Source organism: Colletes latitarsis, chromosome 9 (genome assembly GCF_051014445.1).
Source record: "Colletes latitarsis isolate SP2378_abdomen chromosome 9, iyColLati1, whole genome shotgun sequence".
NCBI classification, from domain to species: Eukaryota; Metazoa; Arthropoda; class Insecta; order Hymenoptera; family Colletidae; genus Colletes; species Colletes latitarsis.
This window is the reverse complement of record NC_135142.1, coordinates 27,590,281-27,608,098: the sequence shown is the minus strand read 5'-3', so window position 1 is coordinate 27,608,098 and position 17,818 is coordinate 27,590,281. Positions and strand designations below refer to the sequence as shown.

Here is a 17,818-nt window from a genome sequence, read left to right as displayed (position 1 = left end):
CCAAGCACACGCTGACAGAGATCAGCAAAGACCAACAGAGGTTAGCAGAAGTCAGTAGTAATCGTTATACGTTGTCAGAAATATAAGCGGTGGTCAGCAGAGGCCAGCAGAGGCTGAGAGAGGCTAACAGTAGCCAGTCGTAATCGTTATACGTTGTCAGAAGTAACGGGAGTGGTCAGTAGCGGTCAGCAGAGTCCAGCGGAGGCTAGCAGACGTCAGGAGTAATCGTTATACGTTGTCAGATGTATAAGCGGTGGTCAGCAGATGCCAGTATAGGCTAGGAGAAGCTGATATTAGCCAGTAGTAATCGTTGTACGTCGTTGAAAGTATCAGAAGTGGTCAGCAGTGGTCAGCAGGGACCAGCAGAGGCCAGCAGAGGCAGACAGAAACTCGCACATGCTGGCAGAGTTCAGCGGAGGCCAGCAGAAGTCAGCAGAGACTAGGAGAGGCTGACAGTATCCTGTAGTAATGGTTATACGTTGCCAGATATATCAGGAGTGTTATCTGAAATAATATACATATGTACGCTTATACATAGGACTAATAAAAAAAATTTCCGTAAAAAACATGTCACAAAATTTTGTTTTCATTATGGGTACTTTGCTTATGTGCGTCTACATACATAGGTCGGAAAGTAATTACATCATTAGAGGATAATATATCATTAGAGGCTTTAACTTAAAGCAAATAAACTATGAAGCGTAGAACATATCGGCTGTGTCCGTGACTGTCACGGACTTGCACAAATTGAACGTTAGGCGAGTCCGTGTCTGTTACGGGTGTGACGGTAACTGGGTTAAATCAGAGATGCCAGATTGAGCACCGGGATCTCTACTCACACTATGCCAGATCATGCGTACGTGAGCTCGTAGAGTTTCAGAAAATCGACAAAGGCAAGCTGACACATGCTCTCTTCCTCGATTCTCCGAAGCTACTCGAAGTAATTTCGAACCGCCTCGTGGGAGCCGAGAGAGCCGCCCAAGTTTGGCGTGGAATAGTTCGTTATTTTCAACGCTAGATGGCGCTTATTTTCCGACCTCAAACCCTCTGGTGCTAAAACGCCCAAGTTTGTCGTGGAATAGTTCGTTATCTTCAACGCTAGATGGCACTTATTTCTCGAGCTCGAACCCTCTGGTGCTAAAACGCCCAAGTTTGTCGTGGAATAGTTCGTTATCTTCAACGCTAGATGGCGCTTATTTCCCGACCTCGAACCCTCTGGTGCTAAAACGCCCAAGTTTGTCGTGGAATAGTTTGTATCGTCCACGCTAGATGGATTTCTCGACAAACTTGGGCGTTTTAGCACCAGAGGGCTCGAGGTCGGGAAATAAGCACCATCTAGCGTTGAAATAATGAACTATTCCACCACAAACTTGGGCGGCTCTCTCGACCCCCACGAGGCGGTTCGACTACTTCGCACTCTACGAGCTCACGTACGCGTGATCTAACATAGTGTGAGTAGTGCACCCGGTGCTCAATCTGCCATCTCCGAGTCCATACAAATCTGTAAGGAGTGTTGACAGAAATTACCGTCTGGAAAATGTAAACGTTTCTTTATTGTTACTGTTCAGTATCGTTTACGATTATAATTAAATAAGTTAGAACAGACAACAATCTTCTCAAAATGTTGGCAATGTTAACTGCTGATTGGTTTCCTTTGGGCCGAGACGTATACTTTCGGTAATGATATTAAGGTTACACGATAAAACGATGCAATCGGACAAAGTTATGCTACGATTTTAGAGAACAAAAGGTGTAAGTAAAAAATTATAATTATTTTGTAGGAAGTTTGAATTGTATCCGCTATCGTTCCAAGAGGAAGTTTCGGACAACAATCTACTAGCAGCAGCTCCTTATGGAGGTTCCATTGCAATCACCAGAAATCCTAAGAAATTTGTTAAAGTTCCGGGAGCAAATAAAACTATGATATACCTGTATACTTCTGCTGGAAATCTAATGGCCAAGTTTCAAGTAAAGCATCTCAAATTACAATAATTTGTGAAAATATCGAAAACATTTTAACTTGATTATTTTCTGTTATTTATTATATATGTTCAGTGGAATGCTGGTCAGCTGGTGAGTATTGGATGGTCTCAGCAGGAAGAGCTATTATGTGTACAAGACAATGGCATGGTTCATATATATGATATGTTTGGAACCTACCAACACGCATTTACTATGGGAAATGTATGTTATTTTTTAATGGTTTTACGATTGTACACCCTGAAAAAATATTACAGTCGTATTTTGAATTTCTTTTTATCAGGAAGTAAAGGATACCAAAGTTGTAGAAGCAAAGTTTTTTACAAGTTACAGTGGAACAGGTATTGCTGTTTTAACGTCTACACAACAAATATTTCTAGTGAATAATATAGTTGAACCAAAAGTTAGGCAAGTACCGGGAGTTCCAAGTAAGTTCATCAAATTGTGATTAGTGCAAATACAAATTGTAGGTGCTTTAATTATCTTCCTTTCAGGATATAGAGGGCCGATAGATTGCTGGTGTTTAGCATTCAGCAACAGAGAGACGCGAGTAATTTTATCGAATTGGGATGGAATATTTATAGTACATCAAACACATCAGAATCATACGCGTATACCATTCGTATGTTATAAAAACTTTAACGAATTAAACTATCGTGTAATATAACGCGCGTTCTCGAGATTTAACAAAACTATGTATTCTATTAGGACACTATCTTTTCGAAACAGCAGAAAGTAAACCGCGTGATAGCTATGGCCGTTTCCGGAAATCGTCACATTGCTCTTTACGCGGATACTGGCCAACTATACTTAGGTTCTATAGATTTCCAGGAGACATATTGTAGATATTATGCAAACACCAAAGAAACGTTATCAGACATAGCATGGTTGGTATGTTTGTATCATTGTAAAATACAATTGGTAATATTTACATAGGAATTTCCAGGTGTGGAACAGAAGCAGTAGTTTGCAGCTGGGATAGTACTATCATGGTAGTCGGACGAACAGCCGAAACAATAGTATACACTTACGACGGTCCGGTGCATCTTGTTACAGAGATCGATGGTGTACGCGTGTTATCCAGTTCTTCTCACGAAATGATACAAAAAGTACCAAACGTCGTTCAGAAAATATTTCGAATTAATTCGACAGATCCTGCATCTTATCTTTTGGAAGCTTCTAAACAGTTTGAAAGGAAGAGCCACAAGGCTGGCAGTTACATAGATTTGGTGAAACCTCACATAGACGCAGCGGTAAAAGCTTGCATCGATGCAGCTGCTCATGAATTTGATTTTACGACGCAAAAGCTTTTAATGAGAGTAAGATTTCTCGCGATGATCTTGTCTTTTTCTCTATCTAAAATATAAGAAGTAAGTGACACGTTCATTGATTATCTTAGGCAGCCAAATTTGGGAAGGGATTCAGCAAGACGGTCGATCCTGAATATTATGTCAGTATGTGTCGAACATTGAGAGTCTTCAATGCTGTGAGACATCCTGCAATTGGAATTCCATTAACATATACACAGTATCCTTTTATGTAACGCATAATTCGATTTGATCAATTCAAACCTTCGATTAAGTCGATACTTCATAATTGTAAAATACTTAATAAACACTCAGATATACCGTTTTAACGAATCAAGTGTTATTGGACAGATTGGTTGTGAGAAGACACTACTACTTAGCTATACAAATAGTACGATATCTTCAATTACCCGAAATCGATGGCGAAAGCAGAATATTAGCTCACTGGGCTTGCTATAAAGTAATACTATACTTTTAATTGATTTTAGTACATACAGGATATGTATTATACCATCTGTATGTAACAACTTTTTTGTGGTAGATAAAACAAACGCAATTGGACAAAGAACAATTAGCAGAAGAAATAGCCGATAAATTGGGATATGCGCCTGGAGTTTCTTACAATGAAATTGCGAAAAAAGCAGCCGACTACGGTAGAAAACAACTAGCTATTAAAGTATACCTTTTTTTTCTTTCATCTTTGCTAAACTTTAGCTCAAATACTTTGTAACGTGACATTTTTTTTCAGTTGATAGACTATGAGCCACGTGCACACCAACAAGTGCCACTTTTATTGAGTTTAGGCGAAGAAAAGACTGCTCTCCGCAAAGCCGTTGAAAGTGGCAATACCGATTTAGTGTATATGGTAATACCTCATCTCAGGCAGAAGATGACGATCAGTGACTTTCAGGTAAACTATTTATCACTGATTCGACTTTAACGATAAAGAATAACGCAAATTTAATTAAGATTCTTGTTATTAATACGACACAGCTGTACATAAAGCATTGTCCTTTAGCAAAGGCGTTATATATAAAATACTGTCAGAGTCGTGATCGGGAAACTCTTCGAGATATTTATAATCAATACGATAATTTTCATGCTCAAGCGGTATTGTTCATTACTGAGAGCTATCGACGAAAGGTGGGTGTAAATTAATGTGTATACAGTTGACCCTTCAATACGAGACAAGTGTCAACTGTGATCGATTAATCGATTGTACGTACAGACACGTATGTCTCATGCGAGAAATATCGTTTTAGAATACAATGTCGAGAGAGGCATTATTACAGTATGCGCAGGAAAATTTTAAGAGCGCTCGTAATGACACAAACGCGGCTTTGACGGAAGAGCAAATAAAATTATTGCGTTACCAAAAGACTTTGGAAGATACGTTGCACAAATCGATCGTTGGTAAACCGTTGCATGATACTGTAAAGATGCTATTATTACACAATGAATTAAAATTAGCAGACAAACTGAAATCCGAATATCGAATACCGGATCGAAGGTACGCGAATGGTTTTCTTTCAACGTTTTCTTTTTATATCATATATTATCCATAAATCATTCTCCTTAGATATTGGTGGTTACGAATACAGTGTTTGTCGAAACAGAATATGTGGGAGGAATTAGAAAAGTTTTCCAAGAGTAAGAAATCTCCTATTGGCTACGAGGTATCTTTTCTAATATTAAATTTATATCGTTTCTCATAATAACGTAATATTTGTGTAAAGATATATCTTCTTTCTCTTCGTTCATTTCAGCCGTTTATAGACCAGTGTTTAATGTATGACAAAGAAATAGAAGCAAAGAAATATTTGCCGAAAGTAAAGAAGGAACTAAAAGTGAAGTATTTGATTAAATTGAAGTAAGTACACGGTAAGATTATTTATTGTAGTTCCGAATATATTTATGACGCAACAATTACTTTGTTGCAATCTTGCAGAATGTTAAGCGAAGCAGTTGACGCTGCAGCGGAACAAGAAGATGTTTCCGCGTTAACTTTTGTGTTAGCACAATGCGAACCATCGAATAGACAACTGATCGAAAAAATTAATACGTTGATAACGATGTTCAAAAAGTAACGCTTTGAAACTAATTTTGAAATCTTTGGTTAAGCATATGTATCCCTTTGCATACGTTTATGAAAGATAGCGTTAAGTACATTTAACGGAAAATAATTATTTTCTACATAAATCTGAACAAAGACGCAACAGTGTAAATAATTAATATATATAAAATAACAGGAACAGGTTTTTAACGGATCTTTTCGATTCGTCGATATGGAACTGTACCAATATAATACCAATTATCGATTATCAGACATGTTTATTTTATATTTTCTAAATTGAAATGCATTTTATATCAATTAAAAAATGTGACGAAAATTAGTCTCACTTAACTTTTTCAGTAGATCGTATGAAACATTGGTGTCTGTCAATGAGATTATTGACGATCAATTTTTCGATTTCTTCGCCTTTGTTCAATTGTTCGTCCGTAAGAGATATAACGTAATCATTCTCGTGATTAACAATTATTACTTGCTGCTTTCGTGTTTGTAACATATTAGCTATGACTAACTGTGGAAACATATTTTCAGTATATACCAAGAATTGGAATATTTCATTTTTACTAGTCAGTTAAATAATTAAAATTACTCACGTTATGCTTGTATTTATTGAGTGCGCTTCTCGCTTTCGAAATTAATAGATTTTCATCTGTTTCCAATTTGAAAGACACTACAAAAGCCTGTGGAACCCATAAATTTACCAAAGGTGCTAATAATTTCGGTACTAATTTAAGAGATATTGTCGGTGGTCCGCTGGAAGAGATCTTGTGGACTGACTAAAAATTTAAAGATCATTCTCATACACATAAATTGTAACAAAATTTTTACGAAGGAATATAAATTCGTTCATAGTCTTTTTATTAGAAGATTTTAGATAGAAATACCAATTCATTGGATGGAATGTAAAAGTCTGAAACTGCTGCTGCAAGATATAAAATAGCTTTGTTTTTAAGGCAGGCTAGTGCTTGACAAGCGGATCTGAGAAGCCAGAGATATTCAGAGACTGTTGTGAAAGTAAGTTGCAGCAATTTGTCTTGATTCAAGGCTTCTTTATATTTATGTAATATCGACGCTAACTTTTCCGTATATTGCGATTGTACTGAAAACAAGCACATTATGGAGATTTATAGGATGAGGTATTCAGAGGAGACTACTCAAATAAGTCATTTACCATAGAAAAAATGCATGAAACCAATCTTGCTTACAAAATATTCTAATTTGTTATTGACCTTGAATGACCTTCAATCATAAGTCATTTTACATCTTTTTATAATGTTCTATAAAATGTGTTCTGTTAGAAGGTGAAAAAAGACACCCATTGAAATCACACAAGTTTGTCTAATGCTTTTTCTTCTATCAAAAAAGACACAAGTTATTCAAGTGACCTATCTTAAATGCCTCCCTCGGTACATTACAAAACATTCTATAATTTTAATGTATAAGAAACATACCTGTTATGACAGATTTTCCTTCTTGTTGCTTCATTTCTAACATGTCTAAAACTTTGTATCCTATAAAATGTCTTGAAAATGGTTCTAGGGATTTCACTCTGTTAATGGACAAACAATGCTTGTAAAATGAATATAACATCGTTTGTGAACATTAATTGTACAATAAGTACCTGTGCATAAAAATTACAGCATATCCATTTTCTAAAAAATACTCTGCAGATACAGCTCCTCTTGTTCCTGCGCTAAAATTATCTACAAATCTTACAGTATTGTGTTCTAAAGGTGTTGTTGTACCACCGCTCTGCAACATTGGTACATAGTAATTCATCATTTCTGTACATATTAGGGCTAACAATATTACAACTTACTGTTACCAGTACAACTTTATTATTTCTTTCTAATTGCCTCTCTATAAATTCTTTTAGCAATGCTTCACTCTGAGCAAGGTCTTGAGGTGGTGGATGTTTGGCATAAAAATCTTCCCATGTTGAATTCATATTCATATATTATTTAACTTTAATATTATCACAGTAAAACCTTTTTACTATCCTATCGCGGATATTTCTTATAAATTTAAAAAGTAATTTATATGTACATGTACATTAACGAATATATGTCTAACAAAGGATTAATATTGCAATAGTAATTGTTAAAAACAATAATGTTTTTATCAAATAAAATCTAATAAATAAGGTATAACAAAACTCGAATTATCGTCATTAAATATCGACAGTATCGAGTGTATCAGATGTTTCTTATGTTGCCCATTATCCTTGGGCATCGGAGAAAATGGGCGTGATTAAATCAGTGTTTCTAGATAGGCCGGTTTTTTCACACGTGTCTCGTCGAAATTAACATCGACAAAATGTCCTGATCAAATGAAAACAGGTACTGTTTAGTCTTCTATGAGGCTACTTTAGAAAATTATCTGTATGTTTCTGGAAAATTAATAACGGAATTAAAGAAGCTACGATCACATGATAACACAACACCCTCACTTAACCTACACGCAGCTCGTAAAAGCCTGCTGTACTTTGATGCCCCATAACAATGCACGTCACTGTTTTTGACGTCATCAGATCGCGCATGCACGAAAGCCCGGTTCATCTTTCATTTGTAAATACTGAATCGAACCGCGATCGATATACGCAATCTTGCAACATATAAATAAGTGTTCTACTACGTTCTCATGAAAAAAAAAAAAAACTTAAACCGAATTTTATTGAACTAGCAAGAAATGAATTTATTACTTCGAAACGTTTTAAAACGTAAATATTGAGTTTTTGTCGTGCCATCATATATATCATTTTATTATTTCTTGTAGTATCATCGAAATAACACTAATTTTAAAAAGTATTCAAACTTCTGTGTACCATTTAAATCTTATTTTTACTGTACATCATGTATGGCAGACTAATACCACATTCATACAATTTGCAGATCACAATGTATAAATATAAATTATATTACAACATAATATAATTTTAACTTAACTATGGTTAATACTAGGGTATGAAGAACACCTTTTTAGTACTCTGGTGCTGGACTTTTGGCATCAGTATAGTGAACCGTCCGGAACTAAAAATAAAAACAAGACATTGAATGATTTAAGTATCTTAGAGATAATCAGATTTAAATACTATCTGTCCTATTGATCGTACCGTTCATTTCGTTCACACTGCACGAACGACTTACCTTGTACTGTTTGTCTTTGTAATCGTTCCACGGTTCGGGGTTTTTCTTGGGAAACCACGAAACGTCAGGGTTACGAGTAGCAAGACGTACCAAATACAACGTCGATCCTGTTGCTCCGACTGCGATGCAGAAATACAGTGGAAGAAGCTAATAAAGAACAAGAAAATATTACTATTACCGTGTACGTGCATATACGATTTCGATTCATCGTTTTACTTACCATCGGGTTCTTTTTCAAACTGCTCCAAGTTAAACCCTGCATTTTTCTCGACATTTTGTATTCAAATACCTGAATCGACCGATGCTACACACGATCAAATTATAACTATTTCTGAATAATAAAATTCTACCGGAATACCAGCAGGCCAGCTCTTATACTCCTACAGTAAAAGTCTTACTACGCAATTACAAGGCGAGCTTAAAATAAAATATCTAGCACACATATGTATCAGTCTTTCTGTAGCTCAATGCGATATAGTTTAAGTCATAAGTCGCTTCGATAAATCGCTCCATTATGCTTTTTATAATACTGGCATGATTGAATTTTTTCATTCAATTAAATAACATTAAAAAAATATTTCAATATATTGTTTGCAATATGTTACTTGCAAAGTCTTTTTTGAGAAGTAGCTTTAACCCTGGAAAGACTAAAATGGTAACATTGGTAAAATTACCAAGAAACTTCATTCTTAAATATCATAAAAGTACGATGAGTATTATTTAAAAATGTCATGTTATTAATCTCAATATTGCTAAAACAAGACTAATTTAAGTTTGCATGGTATTGTGGTCCACGAGGTATACGGTTGGCAGTGTTAAGATTTTAAAGATCGTTTTTCAATGAGAAATATGAAAAACAGACTGGTTCGTTGAATGTTTTAGTCTTTAGTTTGCTCGAGTTTGTATAGCACTAAAAGTAATTACCGTTAAGACAATGTCACATCACGATCAAATTAAATTGCTGAACATCGAAAACCTTTTAAGACCATAAGAGCGATTGGTTAAAGGGTTTGATGCGTCGAGATAGGCTCGCATCAATAGGTTTCCGACGTTTTCGACGAAGTAGAATGGACCGTCTATCTCGATCGTTGTTCTGTGACGGTATTTCGCGAGTAAAAGTCAATTTTTACAGTTTGAGGTCTGTATAAATATAAATGTTGATCTCAGCCACCTGAGCGAATGCAAAGATGTGCGGGAGTCGAGTCAAGTAATATGTACATAAATTTGTACTTGAAATGCTGTACTTCGATGAGCGGCTCGTCTAAATTTATTGGTTTCTCTAACCATTGATGTTATTATATTTGTTCAACGTAAGAATGAATCTTTGTTCGTGACACGTTTGATAAAGTCGTCAAGACGGTGATATTCGGTTTCGTACGATTAGCGGGATGGGCTTTTCTACAAGTTTGCAGGGGCAAACGTCCCATGAGGCGTTACTCGGCCGTCAGGATGCTGAAATCAAGCTTCTCGAAACGATGAAACGATGCCTAACGACTAAAGTTAAGTCGGATCGCGAATATGCTTCAACAATTTCTTCCTTAGCGACGCAGGGGAAAAAAATCGAGCGCAACGAGGATCTCGTTGGCAGTCTAATAGCGCAGGTATTTTCGTCAGAATTTTCATAGATGTTGATACTTTTAAAAATTGTAAAACAATTTCTCTGAAGTACATATGTTTACGAATGTCACGTTTTAGAGTTGGAGAGATATCATGGACTCTATCGATCAGACAGCTAAATTAATCAAGCAACAAGCAGATTCTATAGAAGCTATAGTGGTTGAACATATTATGACACTATGTTCTGAAAGAAGAAGGGCTAGGAAATTGTATCAGGAGGAGCAAACATGGCTGAATAATCAGTTCCAACAGGTACATGAAATAATATGAAATAACACTACAGAACTGTTATATTATTACTGTTGTATTATTAGATGTCATATGTTTATGGTATGTTTTAGTTAACAGATGATGTTACCAGAAAAAAATTGGAATATCAGAAGAATTTGGAACTGTATAAGTTAATGAGATCCCGCTTTGAGGAACATTATGTTAAATGTAAATATTTAAATTATTCATTTGTAACTGCCTGTTGTAACTTATTATATTATGTTATTGTGCTTACTGTATTTTTTAGCTGGCAGAGGCGGCAGAAAATTGGACGAAGTACGGGAAAAGTATCAAAAAGCCTGTAGAAAACTTCATCTTACACACAACGAGTACGTGTTACTTTTGGGTGCTGTAACAGAGTGTGAACTTGATTTAAGGACATGCTACTTGCCAAGTCTGCTTCACCGACAACAAGCAATTCATCAAGACCTTATAACATCATGGTAAGCATATTTGTCTTTGTGCTTGGAAAAATTTATGATGTATTTCGTACTTTTGCATCGTAGATCGCTAATCTAATTTGTGTAAAATCTTTATGCAAGCACATAGTTACGTACAAGGTAAATGTCAATGATGGTCATTATGGTAATAATGATGATTACATTATAAATTGATAATATTGTTTTTTGTATGGTAGGAAAGCCATACTTCAAGATATAGTGAAGTATTCTGGTTTTACAAATGATAAGTTTCAAGAGCTACATCTGCGTATGCAGAAGGCTGTAGATTTGGTGAAACCTGTAGAAGAATATAGAGACTTTATAGGAAAGCATAGGTACTTGTTGAAAACTTGCTTTTGTCGCTGTAAATCACTTGAAATGATAGTATAAATTTGGTAACGATCGATGCAGAACGCAACCAGCATCGCCGATAAGATTCACATTCGACGAGAACCTTGTAGACGATACTTCGGGAAAATTGTTGCCAAATAAATTGACGGTAGATAATCTGACAATAGACTGGTTACGAAATCGATTGACAGAACTGGAGACTTCTTTGAAAACGACTCAGCAGAGTCGACAAAATTCTCAGTATCCATCTGAAAATAATAGCGATTCTAAGTAAGAATATTACTATAAAACTAAATATCTTCACTGTATATTACCTTTCCGTTATATGTATTTAAATACGATTACCTTTTTAACGGCATTAGGGTATCAATTTTGGATTATTCCCGCGAGAGAGAAGAATTACGTTTACGTTGTCAGGAAAAAAAGCTTCAACGACAAGTGGATGTTATTAGAGCCGCTTTGAATGAGTTGGGCTGTGAAGAATTACCGCTGGGATACGATCTTTCCATGGAGACTTCTTTCACTGATTCGCCAGCTAATAGTAAGGTAATTAGACTATTATCGATTAAATAAAAAAAAGTTCAATGTTACTGTAGATATCATAATATACATATATACATATATTATTTTCACATACCCATACTGTGAATGTTTTTCAACTGTAAAATCTTTCAATATTTTATAACATTTGTCTCATCTGGAGGATTAATATTAGTTAGTACCACTGCCCTTCCAGAAAAGTACAGTTGCAGATATCGGTCTATTTACATTACGAAGAAATCAACGATTCATGACAATATTTAGGTCTCCCTTCAAATCTTTACCGATGATAAACGATACGAAAGATGGAACGATTAGATCGAGTAGCGAAGGTCCTACTTCAAAAACAGATAATACTTTAACAGTTGTATGTTTTTCCATATATACTATCCGTTTGTTGTACACATAAATATGTTCTATTGCATATCAGCTTGAACATACTGCTTCTATTTTACTATATATAACGTCATAGGGTTCTAAGAGAATGTACAGAAAAGATTTAAAAAGGCTGGCAGTAATTTGCATACGTTCTTCTCACTATTATTAGTATTATTATTAGCATTAGATTGTTGCTTTTAACATTAAGCATGTTTGTTTTATACGAATTGATTGAGTTTGAATATTTTAAAGCTAACATCTGTGTGATAGTACTTGAACGAATTTATAAAAGGACAAATTCGTTTGTTAGTTCATAGTCATGATTATTTGTAGTTTTGATCATTCAAAATATACAAAAATCATTGTAGGCACCGTTACGTGGAATTTCGAATTTAACGACTAATCAAAAAGGAAATGGCGATCTTATGGAGGAGGAATGGTTTCATGGTGTGCTACCAAGGGAAGAAGTAGTAAGATTACTCGTAAACGAAGGAGATTTTTTAGTACGCGAAACAACGAGAAACGATGAGTGCCAAATAGTTTTATCCGTCTGTTGGGATGGACATAAGCATTTTATTGTACAGACAACAAATGAAGTAAGCAGGTGTTCCAGCTAATGATCATGCAACAATGTATGATGATGACACATAACAGGTGTTTTCGTATCAATTCCAGGGACATTATAGATTCGAAGGTCCTACATTCCCGTCAATTCAAGAGTTAATCAGTCATCAATGGCTATCTGGAACACCCGTAACTAGTCGATCTGGAGCAATTCTCAAAACACCAATTATACGTGAACGCTGGGAACTAAATAATGATGATGTAAATCTTCTAGAAAAAATAGGACGGGTATAATGAACTTTAAAGATAAAAATTATTTAAATTTCTTAAGCATATTAATATTCCCGATAGTCAACAGAATATTTCACTAATATTTTACATATATCGTAACTAGCCGCGGATCATAACATAAAGATAATGACTGCGCAAGCTTTAAGTTATATTACGTGTTTTTAGGGTAACTTTGGAGATGTATATAAAGCACAACTTAAAACTTGTAAGACTGAAGTAGCTGTAAAAACCTGCAAAGTAACATTACCAGACGAACAAAAGCGCAAATTCTTACAAGAAGGACGAATATTAAAACAATACGATCATCCAAACATAGTAAAACTTATTGGGATTTGTGTTCAAAAACAACCTATTATGATCGTTATGGAATTGGTGCCTGGTATGTTAACACGAATAATATTATTAATTTATTTATAATTTTTTATTTTCTTTTTTTTTTATCGCGGAACATTGTTGTTTATTAACATGGAATCAACACGTACGATAGGTGGTTCCTTGTTAACTTATTTAAGAAAAAGTGCTAGTACCATTACGCAACAAGAACAGCTTCGCATGTGCAAAGATGCAGCGGCAGGTATGCGTTATTTGGAATCTAAATACTGTATCCATAGAGACTTGGCAGCCCGAAATTGTCTCGTAGGTAAATGAACTATACTTTGTTATAAGGGACATATCGATACGCGTTATGAAAAGTAGCGTATTTTCATTTATGGAGACAAAGAATGAAATATACTAGTTTTCCTAAGGCAAATGAAATATGTATTTCCTAACGCGAGACAAACATGCAGCGAACAGTGTGTCGAATTTCAGGATACGAGTCCATAGTAAAAATTTCAGACTTCGGTATGTCGCGAGAAGAAGAAGAATACATAGTTTCGGACGGCATGAAGCAGATTCCAATTAAATGGACCGCCCCGGAGGCATTGAATTTTGGTATTTCGGAAAATGTTTTATAGCATAAACATTTGTGGAATATTATTTATAATCACGATCCTTACTGCAGGTAAATATACATCACTGTGTGATGTTTGGAGTTACGGAGTCTTAATGTGGGAAATATTTTCTAAGGGCGGAAATCCCTACAGTGGAATGTCCAATTCTCAGGCTCGCGAGAAGATAGACGCAGGTGATGTTTATTTTGCAACGATAATATACCATTTTGATCATTTCATTTTGTATTTAAATAATAATTTAATTACAATGTTTTCTCCAGGTTACCGAATGCCGGCTCCAGAAAACACGCCTGACGAAATATACCGTTTAATGTTACGATGCTGGGAGTACGAGCCAGAGAAACGTCCTCATTTCGATCAGATTTACACTGTCGTTGAGACGCTGTCTCAAGCATATTTGTAAAGAATTAACATCAACCCTGCGATGCCAACCTATTAAGGTAATAACTATACTTTTCGAGTTTAGAATGAACTTTTAAAATAAAATAAATTGTAAGAGCAGCATTTAAAATGATCGATGATCGCGCGGCTTTCTTCGCGCAACCATGATATTCCTTTACAACTTGCCATTATTTTTTCCTTTTTTTGGGCATATGTAATTCTTTCCTATGCTGGCATTCCAGGGTAAATCGATTGTTTTCAATCTTTAAAACGTATTATATTCAAATGAAATGAAATCTCAAATGTGAATAGAGTTGGAAGACACGAGATTTTCAAAATGGTATTTCATTTTTGCAGTGTATTTATATATCATGTATATCATATTATGTACATTATATATAATGTATTATCGTATTATGTTTCATGTTCATACATGCCCTACTGTTCGTGTCCTTTTTGTTTTTTATTAGTAATTTTACATTGACATTTCTTAAATTATTTATCCGTCCATGTAACGATTCATTTTCGCTTGCTATATAGCAAACGTAGTATATACCACTGAAATTAAAGATATTATAATGTGGACTTTCATTTATTTGGATACGTAGATACAGAAATACCGTAAAAATGTAAATGAATATAATTATTGTTACGCGAATCTTAATATTACCGTAAGATATGTATATGTATTCTATTAATTTGTATATCATCGTGCAATGTTCGTGCAAAGCAATGTAAAAAAAAATGACAAGTATATATCAATTGATTTACTATACTGTATCAAACTTTAGTCAAAGACAATGAATACGAAAGTTTTAAAGATTGTTTATATGTGTAATAGCGTTTAAAACTTTCAAGGAGTATCGTTTCCTTACACATTTTAAAATTTTAGAATATTTTATTTCATTTTTATTGGCAAGAATTGCGATTATGAAAAATCGTCTGCTTATTTTACTGCGTTAATTATTGCTGTGCAATATACAACATATTTAACTTTTAAAATTTACGACATAATATAACCACGTGTAAAAATGAAATGTATACGTGTGTAGTATGTATGTACACCTAAGTAAAATGTATAAGTTGATTTCCGATAAGTTGAAAGAAACTTAATGATATTCGAAACAATTGAATTCTTATATTGTATAATAGAATTGACTATATGCTTTATTTCTTGTTATTTTTAATCACAGTTTAATGAACAATGAAATTTAGCGAGAATGATGTGTGCTGTCATTTTCAAATACTCAATATTATTTTAAAAATTAATAAAATTGTTAGTATATTACCTCAGAATTTTCCTAGGCTTAGTTTAGAACAGGCCTCACGAATTTCTCCGCCGCGAGCCACAAGAGTCCCACTAACAGCCGACTGTTAGTATACTACTGTATACTGTTATTACACTACACTATAGCAAAAACAATTTTTTTTTAAAAAGTAGTAATAATTTTAATTAGTGTACAGACGTTTTACAAATATAATTTTATAAGTTCGTCGCTGACAGCCGATGGAGTCAAAATACCTAAATCAGTAAATAATAGACTGATGTAATGTGGGGGCGTGTAATCAACTAATGGGTGTTCCTTTTGTAAATCTTTTTTTAATGTGCTTGCTGTATACTGTAAAGAAAACATTCTGCTCGTATTTTGTTTAACCGTTAGTTGTATAAAGAAATACAAGTTTTACCTTAAATTCATTTGGTAAATCAACTTGATTTAACGGGTATATTCTAGAAAATTTAAAGCTTTCTGTTAGAACATAGAAAGGCTTCTTCACCTCTTTGGCACACATGGCCATTGTATATGTGCCAACCTAGGATGAAAAGGTATTAACAATTGATGTTATGTACAATTTAAAATACCGCGTACATATTGTATACCTTATTAATTACACCACCACTTTCTGCAACACCTTCAGCTCCAACCATGACCATATCAACTTGTTCCATAACATATCCCATTGCACAATCTAATATCAAAGTGCATGATACACCCAACTTAGTGAGGTCCTCACACATTTCTTGTCTAATCATATAAAAAAAATATACATACGAATAATAGTGGACTCAAAACCGAATTGAATTGAAAGTTTAAAGACCAATAAGACTTTTAAAACCTTCTGGTATCAAATAATATTTGAAGTGATTTGAGATTTCAGTCTCAAAAGATTAAAAATTAAGAGCACACAAAGAAGTCATACCCGCTATTATTTGGTGCAGAATTTGTTACATATACTTTGAATATTTTATTACTCTCAGCAGCTTCTTTCATTGCTTGCAGTACAACTCTAGATTTTGAGTGAGTAAGTATTTTCTAGAATATACCATGAAATTACAAGGGGATAGTTAAAAAAAAAACTAAAGAATGTTAACAGAATAAAGGAAACTTACCGAGCCATCTGTAATAAAATGTGCTGCTACTTTGGCTACTTTTCCTCTAGCAGCCACTAATTTTTCATAAAACATTTTCCCTCTGTGAAGCATAATCCTTTTGCATTCTGCAAATGACTAATAATCCAGACTATTGAATAATATATTTCATAAGACCTTTACTAAAGTAGATAAATTATAGAATGTTACTTCTGATAAACAATGTAAAAATGCTCTTACTGGAGTATCTAATGTAGCCAAGGTTATGAAACGAAGGAACAATTCACTGCCAGATGCAATGGCTGTTACAGGATTTTCTGTAGATCTCATTGCATCTATCGCATTTTGTAGACAGTATCTAAGTTCTTGAACAGTTTCAGCTGCAATTAAATACAGTGTTATGACATTTTGAACAAATATACATCTGTTTGAAAGTTTACCAAAAACATGCTTACATTTTGAATATTCTAAAACTTTAAGTAATGTACGAATAGCAGCCATTCCAGCAGAAATATCCTTTTCAAATTTAATAATGTTGTTGAAATACTGACAGATTTCTGCAATGATAAAACTGTGACAGATTTGTTTACTTATTAATTCATCTTCGCGAATTAATACAAAAGTATTACCTTCCTTCTCCATGATTGAACTATTGTAAATACAGTGTCGTGTGATTTAGTCATAAAGTTTCACGTAAACGGGATTCATATAAAATTAAAGGAACATAAATTTGTATCGCCAGTCAGTACTTTTTGGTTAACTTTATGGTCTTCGATCACGTTTGTAAGTATGAGAAAGTAGTGTTCATCTGTGTGTATACGCCACACGCTATGAACATTCCAAAATTATTTATGCGAATGCGAAACAGACTGTAATAACTAATACCTTTAGTAATTTATTACAAACTTAAGGAAGGTGCTGTGACAAAACAAAACAAAAGAAAAAAGAAACGAAAATGTACATAATTAATAAAAATTCGAAATGCTCTATCCAAAAACTAATACAACATTAGTCTATTAAATAGTGACTAGGTATGGGGGGTTCGATTATGTTGCGATTATTGTTGGAATAAACTAAGAATTTCTTTTGCGATCATGTTTGTTTCCAAACATAATTGTAAACCAACACAAATATTGTGAAGTGTTGTAAATAAAGTGCAAG

The 17,818-nt window shown here is 34.3% G+C and overlaps 5 protein-coding genes across 10 annotated transcripts; 2 read left to right on the top strand and 3 right to left on the bottom strand.

The window, feature by feature from the left end:
• The first annotated feature begins 1,469 nt into the window (after window positions 1–1,469).
• Window positions 1,470–5,953, top strand: Vps16a (vacuolar protein sorting 16). Its single transcript, XM_076772435.1, has 16 exons — window positions 1,470–1,677; window positions 1,782–1,968; window positions 2,056–2,184; window positions 2,264–2,408; window positions 2,475–2,602; window positions 2,689–2,867; window positions 2,927–3,299; window positions 3,380–3,507; window positions 3,603–3,747; window positions 3,829–3,963; window positions 4,036–4,197; window positions 4,281–4,430; window positions 4,550–4,797; window positions 4,867–4,963; window positions 5,054–5,157; window positions 5,236–5,953. The coding sequence occupies exons 1-16, from the start codon at window positions 1,622–1,624 to the stop codon at window positions 5,372–5,374; spliced, it is 2,505 nt and encodes an 834-aa protein (XP_076628550.1). The 5' UTR covers window positions 1,470–1,621; the 3' UTR covers window positions 5,375–5,953.
• On the bottom strand, window positions 5,684–7,997 carry Ppcs (phosphopantothenoylcysteine synthetase). The gene is made up of 6 exons (XM_076772436.1): window positions 7,178–7,997; window positions 6,980–7,110; window positions 6,810–6,907; window positions 6,243–6,457; window positions 5,952–6,134; window positions 5,684–5,869 (listed from the first exon to the last, which is right to left on the bottom strand). Exons 1-6 carry the CDS (start codon window positions 7,310–7,312, stop codon window positions 5,684–5,686), a joined length of 948 nt encoding a protein of 315 aa, XP_076628551.1. The 5' UTR covers window positions 7,313–7,997.
• Window positions 7,998–8,172: 175 nt separating this feature from the next.
• On the bottom strand, window positions 8,173–8,914 carry Nd-mlrq (NADH dehydrogenase (ubiquinone) MLRQ subunit). Its single transcript, XM_076772437.1, has 3 exons — window positions 8,725–8,914; window positions 8,505–8,651; window positions 8,173–8,387 (listed from the first exon to the last, which is right to left on the bottom strand). The coding sequence occupies exons 1-3, from the start codon at window positions 8,776–8,778 to the stop codon at window positions 8,337–8,339; spliced, it is 252 nt and encodes an 83-aa protein (XP_076628552.1). The 5' UTR covers window positions 8,779–8,914; the 3' UTR covers window positions 8,173–8,336.
• Window positions 8,915–9,322: 408 nt separating this feature from the next.
• Window positions 9,323–15,116, top strand: Fer (tyrosine-protein kinase Fer). Of its 5 annotated transcripts, XM_076772757.1 has the most exons (16): window positions 9,323–9,814; window positions 9,889–10,105; window positions 10,200–10,373; window positions 10,463–10,559; window positions 10,639–10,834; window positions 11,029–11,166; window positions 11,243–11,452; window positions 11,545–11,728; window positions 11,919–12,089; window positions 12,469–12,696; window positions 12,776–12,952; window positions 13,121–13,334; window positions 13,443–13,595; window positions 13,766–13,888; window positions 13,959–14,081; window positions 14,169–15,116. In XM_076772757.1, the coding sequence occupies exons 2-16, from the start codon at window positions 9,893–9,895 to the stop codon at window positions 14,309–14,311; spliced, it is 2,544 nt and encodes an 847-aa protein (XP_076628872.1). In that variant the 5' UTR covers window positions 9,323–9,814; window positions 9,889–9,892; the 3' UTR covers window positions 14,312–15,116. The 5 variants fall into 5 exon arrangements, with proteins under 5 accessions (XP_076628872.1, XP_076628871.1, XP_076628873.1 ...); XM_076772756.1 differs by having other exon boundaries at window positions 9,338–10,105; XM_076772758.1 differs by lacking the exon at window positions 11,919–12,089 and having other exon boundaries at window positions 9,360–10,105.
• Eif2balpha (eukaryotic translation initiation factor 2B subunit alpha) lies at window positions 14,378–17,428 on the bottom strand. Of its 2 annotated transcripts, none has more exons than XM_076772777.1 (9): window positions 17,287–17,428; window positions 17,113–17,214; window positions 16,898–17,037; window positions 16,679–16,795; window positions 16,489–16,601; window positions 16,169–16,313; window positions 15,976–16,101; window positions 15,579–15,908; window positions 14,378–14,847 (listed from the first exon to the last, which is right to left on the bottom strand). In XM_076772777.1, the coding sequence occupies exons 1-8, from the start codon at window positions 17,297–17,299 to the stop codon at window positions 15,759–15,761; spliced, it is 906 nt and encodes a 301-aa protein (XP_076628892.1). In that variant the 5' UTR covers window positions 17,300–17,428; the 3' UTR covers window positions 14,378–14,847; window positions 15,579–15,758. The 2 variants fall into 2 exon arrangements, with proteins under 2 accessions (XP_076628892.1, XP_076628893.1); XM_076772778.1 differs by having other exon boundaries at window positions 17,113–17,228; window positions 17,287–17,413.
• Window positions 17,429–17,818: the final 390 nt, after the last annotated feature.